At 36.7% G+C, this 12,247-nt stretch overlaps 1 protein-coding gene and 1 long non-coding RNA gene across 9 annotated transcripts in view; one reads left to right on the top strand and one right to left on the bottom strand.

Moving 5' to 3' along the window:
- SCML2 (Scm polycomb group protein like 2) overlaps positions 1–12,148 on the top strand; it is a 110,241-nt gene extending 98,093 nt beyond the window's left edge. For 7 of the 8 annotated variants that reach the window (XM_058535513.1, XM_058535516.1, XM_058535519.1 and 4 more), the window contains 4 exons: positions 4,462–4,575; positions 5,201–5,440; positions 9,148–9,299; positions 10,401–12,148. In XM_058535513.1, the coding sequence (XP_058391496.1) occupies positions 4,462–4,575; positions 5,201–5,440; positions 9,148–9,299; positions 10,401–10,529 (635 nt within the window). In that variant the 3' untranslated portion in view covers positions 10,530–12,148. The remainder of the gene's footprint in view (positions 1–4,461; positions 4,576–5,200; positions 5,441–9,147; positions 9,300–10,400) is intronic. The other variant, XM_058535520.1, reaches the window with a different exon arrangement.
- Positions 1–12,247, bottom strand: part of LOC131400785 (uncharacterized) — an 84,346-nt gene that overhangs the window by 46,329 nt on the left and 25,770 nt on the right. The window lies entirely within an intron of this gene.

Below are 12,247 nucleotides of genomic sequence, written 5' to 3'. Positions count from 1 at the left end.
TATAATCTTGCTGAATTCACTTTTTAGTTCTCATTGGGGTTTTTGTATGTGTGTGCATTCCTTAGGATTTTCTTAAAGTCTATTTTGTCTGGTATTAGTATAGCTATTCTAATTATCTCTCTCTCTCTTTTTTTTTTTGTGAGGAAGATTGGCCCTGAGCTAACATCTGCCAATCCTCCTCTTTTTGCTGAGGAAGACTGGCCCTGGGCTAACATCCATGCCCATCTTCCTCTACTTTATATGGGACGCCGCCACAGCATGGCTTGACAAGCGGCACGTCAGTGCACGCCTGGGATCCAAACCAGCGAACCCCAGGCCGCCACAGCGGAGTGCGTGCACTTAACTGCTTGTGCCACCGGGCCTGCCCCTCTAATTCTCTTTTAAGCACTATTTCTATGGTATATTTTTTTCCACACTTTTACTTTCAACCTATTTGTGTATTTGAATTTAAAGTGTGTCTCTTGTAATAAGTATGTAATTGGAACTTTTTTTTCGGTCCATCATTCTGCCAATCTGATTTTTTGTTGGAGTGTTTATTTCATGTACATTTAATATAATTACCGATAAGGTGGGATTTATATCTACCATTTTGCTATTTGTTTTCTGTATATCTTATATTATTTTTGTCTCCTTTTCCTCTATTACTGCCTTCTTTTGTTTTAAATAGATCTTTTCTTGTATACCATTCTAATTCCCTTGTGTTTTTTGAGTTATTTTCATAGTAGTTGGCTTGGGGATTACAATTAACATCTTAATTTAAAACATTCTAGTTTGAATTAATACCAACTTAATGTTAACGTTGTACAAAATCTTTGCTCCATTATAGTTCTGTTCCTTGCTCCCTTTGTGCTATTATTGTCATACATAGTATATTTTATACATTATAAGCCCCCAAATACAATTTTATAATTATTGCTTTATATAGTTGTCTTTTAAATGAGAAAGGAGAAGAAAAGTGTTCATAAACACAAATATATTTACTGGTACTATTTATTTTTTTATGTGGATTTGAGTTATTGTTTAGTGGCCTTTCATTTCAACTTGAAGGAGTTCCTTTAGCATGTCTCGTAGAATAGCTCTGGAAGTGAGGAATTCTGTCAGTTTTTGCTTATGGAGAATTTCTTATTTTCTACTTCATTTTTTTAAAGGTTAGTTTTGCTGGGTATGAAATTCTTGGTTGACCATCTTTTTGTTTCAGCGATTTGAATATGTCATCCCACTTCTAGCCTCTGTAGTTTCTGATGAGAAGTCAGTTGCTAATCTAACTGAGGATCCCTTGTATGTAATGATTTTCTTTTCTCTTGCTGATTTCAAGATTCTGTCTTTTGCTTTTGACAGTTTGTTTTTCCTAGGTGTGGAAATCTTTGAGTTTATCCTAGTTGGAGATTGTTGAGCTTTTTGGATACACAGATTAATGTTTTTAATCAGATTTTGGAAGCTTTAGCCATTATTTCTTCAAATATTCTTTCTGCCCTATTCTCTCTTTCCTCTCCTGGGACTCTCCCATTTAGTGTGTTTTGATATGCTTGATGGTATCCCACATGTCTCTGAGGTCTGTTTGTTTTTCTTCATTCTTTTTTCTTTCTGTTCCTCAGACTATATAATCTCAGTTGACTTTCTTTAAATTTGATTCTTTCTTCTGCTAGTTCAAATCTGCTGTTGAGCCCCTATGGTGAATTTTTCATTTCATTTATTATACTTTTCAAGTCCTGAATTTCTATTTGGTTCTTTTTTGTAATTTTTATCACTTTATCGATAGTCTCTACTTGGTGTGACATTGTTCTCATACTTTCCGTTAGTTCTTTGGACATAATTTTTTTAGTTTCCTTTAGTTCTGTAGACATCATGTCTCCTAATTTTTTAATTGAAAACTGGGCATTTTAAAATATGATGCAGCAACTCTGGAACTCAGATTCCCTTCTCCTCCCTAGGATTTTTTGTTGTTGCTGGTGCTGTTTGTTTGTTTAGTGATTTTTCTGGACTAACTTAATGACTTTTCCTGGGCTAATTTTGTCATATATGGCCACTGAAGTCTCCTCAGTTAGCTTAGTGGTCAGCTAATGATTGGACAGGGATTTCCTTAAATGCCTGGAACCGGTATGTCTCCCAGCCTTTGCCAAGGATTTCTGTGTGTTGGTACTTACCTTGAACACTCCAGGAGGCAGTTTACAAGTCTGCTTTTGTGCAGAGCCTCAAGGTCAGCAAGAAGTGAAAGATTAAGGCCTTCTCGGGTCTTTCTTGAGCATATATACAGCCCTGCACGTGCATATGGCCTTCTAGATTCCTAGGAATATCTCAGTGCTTTTCTTTTTTTTTTTTTTTTTGTTTTTTGTTTTTTGTGAGGAAGATCAGCCCTGAGCTAACATCCGTGCCAATCCTCCTCTTTTTGCTGAGGAAGACCAGCTCTGAGCTAACATCTATTGCCAATCTCCTCCTTTTTTTTTCTCCGCAAAGCCCCAGTAGATAGTTGTATGTCATAGTTGCACATCCTTCTAGTTGCTGTACGTGGGACGCGGCCTCAGCATGGCCAGAGAAGCGGTGCGTCGGTGTGTGCCTGGGATCCGAACCCAGGCTGCCAGTAGCGGAGCGCGCACTTAACCGCTAAGCCACGGGGCCGGCTTCTCAGTGCTTTTCAAAGTCCCCAGTGGGCATCTCATTCTCCGGTTTTTCCTTTTAAGCTTTCTGGTCATTTTCTTGTCAGCCCCAACTGGTAATGCTGCCTCAGGCAGCTGCAATGTTAAACAGTTGCCACTGGTTTGTGTGTTGTGTGTGTTTGTTTTTTGTTTGTTTGTCTTTTTGACTAATGCCTTGGAGATAGGGCTGTTCACACAAAGCAGGCTCTGATTCAGGTCAAATTAAAGAAGCCCTGAGATCAGAGCTTTTCAGTGAGTTGCAAGATTGGTCAAATAGTGACAGTTCTCTGGGGATGGAGCTTTTGGAGAGCTCCAAACCTATTGTTCCCCCTCCAGTGACTGCTAGTATGCTGCTTTTCACAGCTACTATAGTTGCAAAGCTGTTGGTTTGCAAGGCTGCTGTGAAACTAGGGTGAAGGGAATGATATTAGGGAAGGTAAAATGCCACAGAATTTGCTGTTCTTTATGAGATTCAGCCATTTTTCTTGAATAAAGACTTTTTGGATTGTTGTAAGCCCTTAGTTAATGTCCAGAGTTTTGAAAAAGTTAATTTTGCCAGTGTTTTCATTTTTTTTATGAAGGAGTGGATTTTCAGAGGTCCTTAATCAGTCATCCTGGAAGTGCCTCTCTATGATGACTTTTAAAGTATTTTGTAAATTACCTCGCTTTTTCTAGTTATCTCTGCAGGAACAGTTTCATGCCTGAGTTTACTACGATACCCAGAAGCAGAAGTCAAGAGTCAATTTTATGTTTATATCAGCCCCAGATAGTAGACTATACACCAGCTTCATAAACTTTTCATAAAGAAAGCATTATAATATTACAAGTAAAAGATAAGTAAAGACTTTTTCTGATCTTGCTAAGATTCTGAGGTAAACAAATATCTATAGAAAACTATAGTATTCGAATTTTCTGTTTCATTAAATGGGTATGAAAAAAGTCAATTATTTCTTTCCTTACAATTTAAATATCCCAAATGTAGAAATATTTGTCATTCACTGAAATATATTTTGCCTCTTGGTTTTGTAGTCCATGATTAAAAATAAATCAAGTGGTAAGAGCTCTTTTAGACTCATTAGTAATCATTCAGTAACTGGATGGCTAAAGGTTGCTCATCAGATGATTTTGAAAGGCATGCCTGGCCCCCAGCCATTTTGAACCAGATGGAGTTTGACTTTGGTTCTTTTTCTTTGCAATCTTCTTTCTAGAGGTCTATTATCAGACTTTTTAGATTTCTAGCATACTTTATTTTTCCTTTTAGTTGAAGGTTAAATCAAGATATTGATTGATATTTAGAGAATAATTTATCATTTGAGATGTCTTTACTTTCAGGATCATGCCTTAAAGAGTGATCCTTTAGGTAGAAATGCGTTTGGTTAAATGATAAGTAAGCAGTAGAGTTGTTGTAAGGGTAGCCCTAGGCCAGGATTGTTGCCTATAGAATGGGGTGTTCATTGTACCCTATCTTCTCCTTAACTTCTCAGAATTCTTAACTTTTCTTGCTCATGGGAGCAATTTTCCCGATCTTTTTAGACACATTATTATTAGTTGCCTCACTGCCTCCTGAGATGTTTAGAGAAATGTGATGACCCTAGAATAAATGAAGCCTAGACATAATGCATTTAACTCTGGAATATGATGTCACTGAAATGTTTAATAGGGTGAAATGAACGTGTTATTCATAAACAATCAAATAATTGATGAATTGTTGAACAAGTTAATGGTAGGCAAATGATTTAGAAACAAGTGCTTTATGCTGATGATATGAAAATGCTTGAGTATATTAATTAGTTACAACAGCCACCTTTTTTTTATTTTTGAAAAACAGTAAAAGAAGACATAGCAGAAAAGCAAACCACCAAACGACCTTCTCAGGAACCTCTACCTTATGTAGTTCCTCTCTCTCCTAAGTTCCCCAAAACAAACGTGCATGCCTTTAAAGGTAAATAGTATTTCCATGTCCCAGGATTGGGAAGAAAAGTCACTCTACTACCACTTATATATGCTCTTGGGTGGTGGTAGGGGATGGGTAGGGGGAGTGTATTTGCCCAAATCAGTTTGGCAGTTAGGCCACTACTTTGGCAGCTTTGTTGAGCACTTCATTCCCTTCAGAAGTGCACAGTTGTTGTTTCTCCTTAGGTTAAAAAGAAACAATTATAATAACATTTTCCATTCAGCTTTATATTCTCCAGTGAAAGTTTTAAGTGTCCAAGTAGTAATAAGCAAATGTTAGAAACCAACTGTGTGATTGTATTATAACAAATAGTTTTAAAGAACTGCATTCCTGAAAATGAATGCTTTAGTGAGGTGTTCACAACCTTGGTGGCAAGACTGGCAAGGGATAGTTGCCATGAGAAATATAGGTGATGTCATAGAATCCATTTGGATTTCATGACAGTGTCCATTGCTATAAACGCCAAGAAGGGGATGGCCATGTACTTTGTGTTAGAGGTTTGTGGTTCAGTATAGCATGGCTTAAGTGAACTGTTGTTGGACATTAGAGATTTTTGACCTTTTAATAGTATTTGAGCTGTGTCTGTTGAAGATAATTGTCTTTTTTCGTGTAGAAGAGGGAGATGGCATGCCCAAAGAGGAAAAGCTTCCTGAAGATTCTGAGAACTCATCACTAAATCCAGCAAGTTCTTTGAATCCTGCCAGCAGAAATCCTATAAGCACTCATATCGTAGTCTCCAAGAATTTTTCTCAAAGTGTGCCAGGCACCTCAAGTTCAGCATTCGTGGGGACCACATCATCTCCCAAGAGCAGTCACCATGAAGTTCAATTCCAACCGCAGAGGAAAAGTGAAGGTATATACAAAAACAGGGATTCTCAACCAATGTGTTTTGTCATTCCGTTTAAGGTTTCCATGCCCAACAACATCCCCAGAGAGTGTATCACATTGGAGAAAGTGCCAAAATTGAGGAGATCAAGTCCTCCCCTTCACGTCACTGTCAGGGCCAAGCCACTACAGATGCTCCAATCCTCATGGCATCACAGAACTGTCTCTGGGGATCTGGATCACTGACCATGTGTTTGATAGAGACTTCTCAGATTAGTGGTTCTCGATCCATTGTAATTTTCATTTCCTTGGGTGCTGTCGGGACTCACAAATCTCCCATGACTCTGAGGCCTGGAATGATGCACTCCATCTCCTTTCTGACGTACTCTCTTCCTTGTCTCTTTTGAGACCTTTCCTGGCCCCAACCTGTGTGTGGCTCCCAGATCTGGGCTCTGACATCCTGTTGCTGCATCCATTTCCCCATTCTCCACACTCTCAATCATTCCCTCAGACCCACCAGGAGGACATGACATGTATAAACAGAGCAGCATCCTGTTGCCATTTGGAAAGAGCCAGAACAGCCTTCCATGTGCAAAGATAACTACTACCCGGTACCCTTTTAAGGATTAAGGGTGTGGGGGGGCGCAAGGTGAGGGTAGGAATAAGTGTTTTGTCCTTTTTCTCTAGATCGACATCTAGGCAAGGTTGAAAAGTGAAGGAAGTAGGAACGAACTAACTCTCTTGCCTTTCATCATGGATATTATCTTTGGGCAACTGCACTGCACATAGGCCGTGATGCATTTAATGTCATTATCCTCATCTCCCACCCTGTGTAGATTGTCTCTGCTTTTAGAGTGACATTGTTTGCAGAGAGTCTGAAGATAGTTGTTTATTCCATAAAGGGGTAGTGTACCCTGAAGTTTTAGGTATTTTCACAAAATAACAGCTTTTGAAGACAGGCCTTCTCAGTAAAAGGCTCTAAAAGGTAACCTCTAATGCTGAATATCTCACTTCCAAATGTATGCCTAACACTACCATACCAAAGTAGCCTATATTTGGGCTTGAGAAGGCTGGCTTCTGGTCTTCCTAGGAGCAGAAAGACTAATAGTAATAACATTACTTACTAGTATTTTACTTAATAGTAATAGAAATCATCATCATCATCATCATCACCATTTGACGTAACGTGCCAGGCACATAATATTTTACATGGCCTTATATATTACATCTTTACAACAATTCCTTGAGATGTCAGTGCTGGTAAACATTTTCAGGTGAGAAATCTGAGAAGTCATTTGACTAAGGTCCCCGAGCTAGAAAGTGGCTGGGCTAGTCCTTGAACCAGGTACGCTGGCTCCAGGGCTGTACTGTGAACCACTGTGCTGCCCGCATCTCCAGAGAGTAGGTAAGTATTTCACTTGGAAACTGTCTAGAGGTGTCATTACTATTATTTTATTTAAGGTATAGGAACTGTTACTTAAAGCTCAGTCCACCTCGATTGCCAGTGATGCTGACACAACCTCCTGTCCTGCCCTGTTATTTGAATGAAACACATTATTGATTTTTATTATAGGAAAGAAATCCAATAACCTCATTGGGGATAAAATCAAATCACTTTCATTTTATTTATTTCAGAAATATTTATTGCTATCCTAGTATATAAAAAGTATAAAAAGTCATTCAGGAGAAAAGCATGACTGGACTTTGATTATTTTTCACATAATTAATTTGTTTCATAATTATTTCACAATTTTTTTTGTGAGGAAGATCAGTCCTGAGCTAACATCCATGCTAATCCTCCTCTTTTTGCTGAGGAAGACCGGCTCTGAGCTAACATCTATTGCCAATCCTCCTCCTTTTTTTTTTTCCCCAAAGCCCCGGTAGATAGTTGTATGTCATAGTTGCACATCCTTCTAGTTGCTGTATGTGGGACGCGGCCTCAGCATGGCCGGAGCAGCGGTGCGTCAGTGTGCGCCCGGGATCTGAACCCGGGCTGCCAGTAGCGGAGTGCACACACTTAACCGCTAAGCCACGGGGCCGGCCCTCACAATTTTTGAATAACACTAATGTAATGTTTCTGACATTACAGTCACCTTCTCTGATGGTTTAGAAGATATGGGCCCAATTAAATTATTTTTCCATAATAGATTAAAAACAGATATTACAGTTTTATTTTTAATATAAAATTATAGTTTTATATCAGAAATCATATCTTTACATATAATTTATCTGTAAAGCTAGTTACATGTTGTTCAAGATATAACTATACCAGATTCTGATGGCAAAAACCAGAAATCCCACAAAGACATAAGTTAATTTAGAAGTGTAATTAGCTTTGCCAATAATTTAATGTTAAATTGAGTCTTGCTTAAAGGAAAAGACTTTTCTGTCTCAATTATTAGAATTTCTTAGGCCTGGCCTGGTCTACACCACTATCATTTTTACTTGGGTTGATACAGCCCAGCAGCATTTCTTGGTAGATATGACCAACATTTTTATCTCCAACAAGTGGAAAGGAGGATATATTTTAGTAAAGACTTCTTATTTCACATCCAAGTTGCAATATTGAAAAAGAAAATAAAATTCTGAGCTACACACAAAAAATTGACCATTGTGAGTTCTTTTATTTTCTGTTTTTCTTTGTCCTTTCCCTGGGTAAATACTCACAATGTCCCTAAAATGGCCAGAGCCTAGATGACAGGAAAGAAAAGATACACCTTTGGCTAATTCACACACAAAAAAATCAAATATGTGTTGACAGTCCTTGGCTAGAGAAACAGATCTTCCTAGCAAATCACAAAACTCACTTCTCTTATCACACACTAACCTTAGAGATTCAAGCGCTCTGGTTGAATAAATGAATACTTGTCTAGACACAAAGAAATTTCAGTACAACTTAATGAACAGCACAGCTAAAACTTTTTGAGGTCTGAGCGCTTAAATTGTTTCATGTCTTGGTTATTTCTTTTTTAAACTTAGAAACCTTCAACCAGAATATCTATTGCTATGCAATTAAACTTGAAAGAGGTATTCAGTATAATGTTAAAGTTACTTCTGACGTAACTAAGCATAAAATAATCTTGTTTTCTTCAAAATGCAGATAAGCGTCTAAGTCTGAGAGACAAGAATTTAAAGAGCCACGTGATGCTAAAAATATCCGTATTGAATACAGGAAAGAGATTCAGGAAAAGAACTAATTTGGTTCTCTAAGATAATGGGGTTATTGAAATGTGTTGGTTAAAGTGAATAAATTTGAGCAATTATAAAACTGTAAATTTGGGGAATTTTCATTGTATTTAATCCAGTAAAATAAGCCTAATCTAGACAGACCAAGAGGAGAGCGATTGAGAGAAATTCATTGACATACTCAAAGTAAGAGAGTAATAGGTGAGCGTAGATTAACCTAATGCAACCCAAGTAACGGATCTTTGGCTGTATTTGCCTGTGGCCAAAGAGGCCTCGGATTGCTCAGTCTGTTATATGATCTTTGAAGCTTTACAGTAACTTCTGAAGCTGCTTTTGTTGTTTGGGGGAGGTCAGATGGGATGCTCCTGGGTAGCCATCCTCAGGTCATCTTTATCTAGGCTTTCACTGGATTTACACTTGGAGTCCTGGGTCCTTGCTGGGGTACCTAACAGAAGGTTCCAGGAATGAGCATTACTCCCTACCTAACATCTCTTCTTTCAGGATAATGATCAGGTCAAGTATGATTTGTCTTTTTTCCCCCCATTGAAGCTCCAAGTTATATAGCTGTACCTGACCCCAGTGTCCTGAAACAAGGCTTCTCTAAGGACCCTTCAACCTGGTCTGTGGATGAAGTGATACAGTTTATGAAACATAAAGATCCTCACATATCAGGCCCCCTCGCCGACCTCTTCAGGCAACATGTAATGTATCTTTTGATCCGGTTTTCCTGCTGTAATGCCTTTGAATGACCTCTGTGCAGGCCCTTCAGATGGATACTGATTAGTGTGGATGGTGGGGGGACCCTATCAACTGATTTTTCCATATGTGAGAAAGGTTACTTTGCCCAAAATTAGATCCTTAAATGGTCGAGGCTGGATCTGTGCTTTAAATGGGTACCTGAGTACCTAAAATAGTATAAGTCTTCAAGTTCTCAAGAGAAAATGATTCAGCATGGCCATTCTCAGGTGTCTTCTCCTTTGTAAGGGCAGCTACAAGGATCCTCCTCCCCCCCTGCTCTCTGCTCGGCCCTAGGACCGTGAGTAGGAGGGGGTGACCATAAGCTGTGACAGGGTGTCTTTCTTGTTATGATACCCGATGAATCCAGCAACTGTATGAGATTAAGTGCAGCTATATTTTAAATAGAAATTGAGGAATGTCAAATAATATGCTTCCATGAGATAAATTGGTTAATTAAGGAAATAAAGAATTTTAGGAGGATGCCTTGTATCTTTTAAGTAATATGTTTATACTCTTTTCTGAAAAATCAGATTAATGACCAAATATCTGATGTATCCTTTTCAATATTGTAAGAAAATCAGTAATTAGTTTTACCATCTAATTAGTTTCAGACAACTAACTGATGAGCTTTCAACATAAAGACCACACTGTCGAGCACAGTTTACAGTTTGCACTGATGCTGACATACTCATATTCCCAGTCTTTCTAAGAAAGTTCATAACCGTCTGAAATTTATTTCTAGAATTCATAGTTTTCCACCCTTTGTCATAGATGTATAGTATTTTATTCAACACACAGTATTTAAAATCAGATAGTTTGATGCTTAGGCCATTTTTCAAAGATATGGGGTTAAATTTCCTTATTAAAAGTAGAAGTGGATTAGAAATTATCAAATTATATTTCACTGTATAAATTGTATTTTTAATAGTTTTCAGGAAATAAATGTATATTCAGAGAATATATATCAAGAATGTACAGCTACTCTCTATTTTACATGTTCTTATATATGAATAACTTTGACAAAATGTGAAAGCATTATTAATTATTATAATTTCTCTCTGTAGGAGATTGATGGGAAGGCTCTGCTACTACTCAAAAGTGATGTGATGATGAAGTATATGGGGCTGAAGCTGGGGCCAGCATTAAAGTTATGTTACTATATTGAAAAACTTAAAGAAGGAAAATACAGTTGAAAAAAATTTGTAAGTTTAGATTGGACATAATTCTCAGTTGTCCTGATAACTTTTTAATTTAAAAGTATTTTTATTCTCTTAGCAGTTTTTGTTTTGTAGACAGTTCCTCTAAAAATATATCCAGAATTGCAGAACTACATTACAGTCCATCTACTTCTTTAAAAACCATTTAATATCTTAGTATTAGCTTATTCAAATTGGCAGTTCTTTATGTCTTTTTATTATCTTACATTTACAGTTTATTATTTTATTGTACAGTTTACAAATATACTTCATGTAGGAAACAGAAACACCTTTAATTTTGGTTAACGTTTATATATAGAACCAAAACAGCTAAATCCCAAAGGGGAAAGTATCAGGGACTGACAGGTTCTCTAATGAAATCCATGAGAAGTTTTCCTTAGAAGGGAATTTAAAGATGCAGCTGTAGCTATCATCTCTTTCTCAAATATTTTGTCTGTCACTGCAATGTTCTGTTCATGTTCTACCAGTGTCCAGAAAGGGAATAGCCATATAAATTATTTTCCTTTCATTATTATTTCTCTGTATGTTGTATTTGTTCATATTTAAAGAAAAAAAAGGAAACATAAACTTTCATAAAGTGTTCTTATCAGTTTTTGATAAATTTCAAACCATTATAGGATAGATAGAATGGTTTTTTTATGCAGGAGATATTATACTACAAGGGTGGTTTGGATGGAGTCTGATTAAAGTTTTTTCAATGAAATACCTGTTATTTTAAAACTTTACGTATTTTCACTAAGCTTAGACATTTAACGAGGCGTTCATTTCTTACATCTCTTTATGAAGACACCTGTGCCCAAATTTTTAAAAGATATATATTTTATTGTCTGTTTATTCTTCATATGGATACTATACCATATTTATATATTATTCTATACCTGTAGGTATACAAACAAGTAAATCTGTTCTTTTTGAATTTAATATGGCACTTTGCACCGCCACAGAGTTAATAATGAACTATTTATATAGTTAGATGTTTTTATTCTGTAAAAAATAAGTGCATTGTTTGGTATCACTAATACCTCTCAGCATAGTCTTCAGGGTATAAGAAACAATCCGTAGATTGGTTTCCATACAGGGAAGTTCTCTGTCCTATGCAATGTTTCCAGTTAAATTGATTAGTTCTGAGCCATTTATTCTGCTAAATTTTGGAAGGTGCATTAATTCTGACTTATCATTTTGGACTTTATTTTTAAAGTTATAACTTTCAAGGGGAAATGGTGCTATATGTTTATTGTTATTACTTTGTATAACTTTGGTGTGATGTTTATAAGCTATGAGAATCTGTGCTAAAAGTATTAGCCATTTGTTGTAAATGCCAATAAAATATACACCAGGGGCAAGAAAGAATGTACATTTTATTTTTTAGAAAACCAAATGTACTTTATACAAGAATGCAACTATTTAAAGGGTAGTTTCATTTATGTTATTCCTTTTATGTTATAAGACAAAATTCTAATTTAAACTTGGTCTTCTTTCAAATTGTTTGTGTGAAGATGCTGTGCCCAGTTGAACAGTCCTCAGGTGTTTGTATGAATACTATGTTTTACAGTTTTCAGATTTTAAAATATAATAAAGTTAAATAACCACAAGAATTCATGTCAAAGCCTCAGATTTCATTTTACTTGCTTTTACTTGATTTTATTGTTACATGAGAAGCTAGACTGGGTTTTGGAACTGGAACTTTGGGGCAA

This window comes from Diceros bicornis, chromosome X, assembly GCF_020826845.1.
Source record: "Diceros bicornis minor isolate mBicDic1 chromosome X, mDicBic1.mat.cur, whole genome shotgun sequence".
Taxonomy (NCBI): Eukaryota; Metazoa; Chordata; class Mammalia; order Perissodactyla; family Rhinocerotidae; genus Diceros; species Diceros bicornis.
The sequence above is the reverse complement of the archived record's forward strand: the minus strand, read 5'-3'. Positions and strand labels throughout refer to the sequence as shown.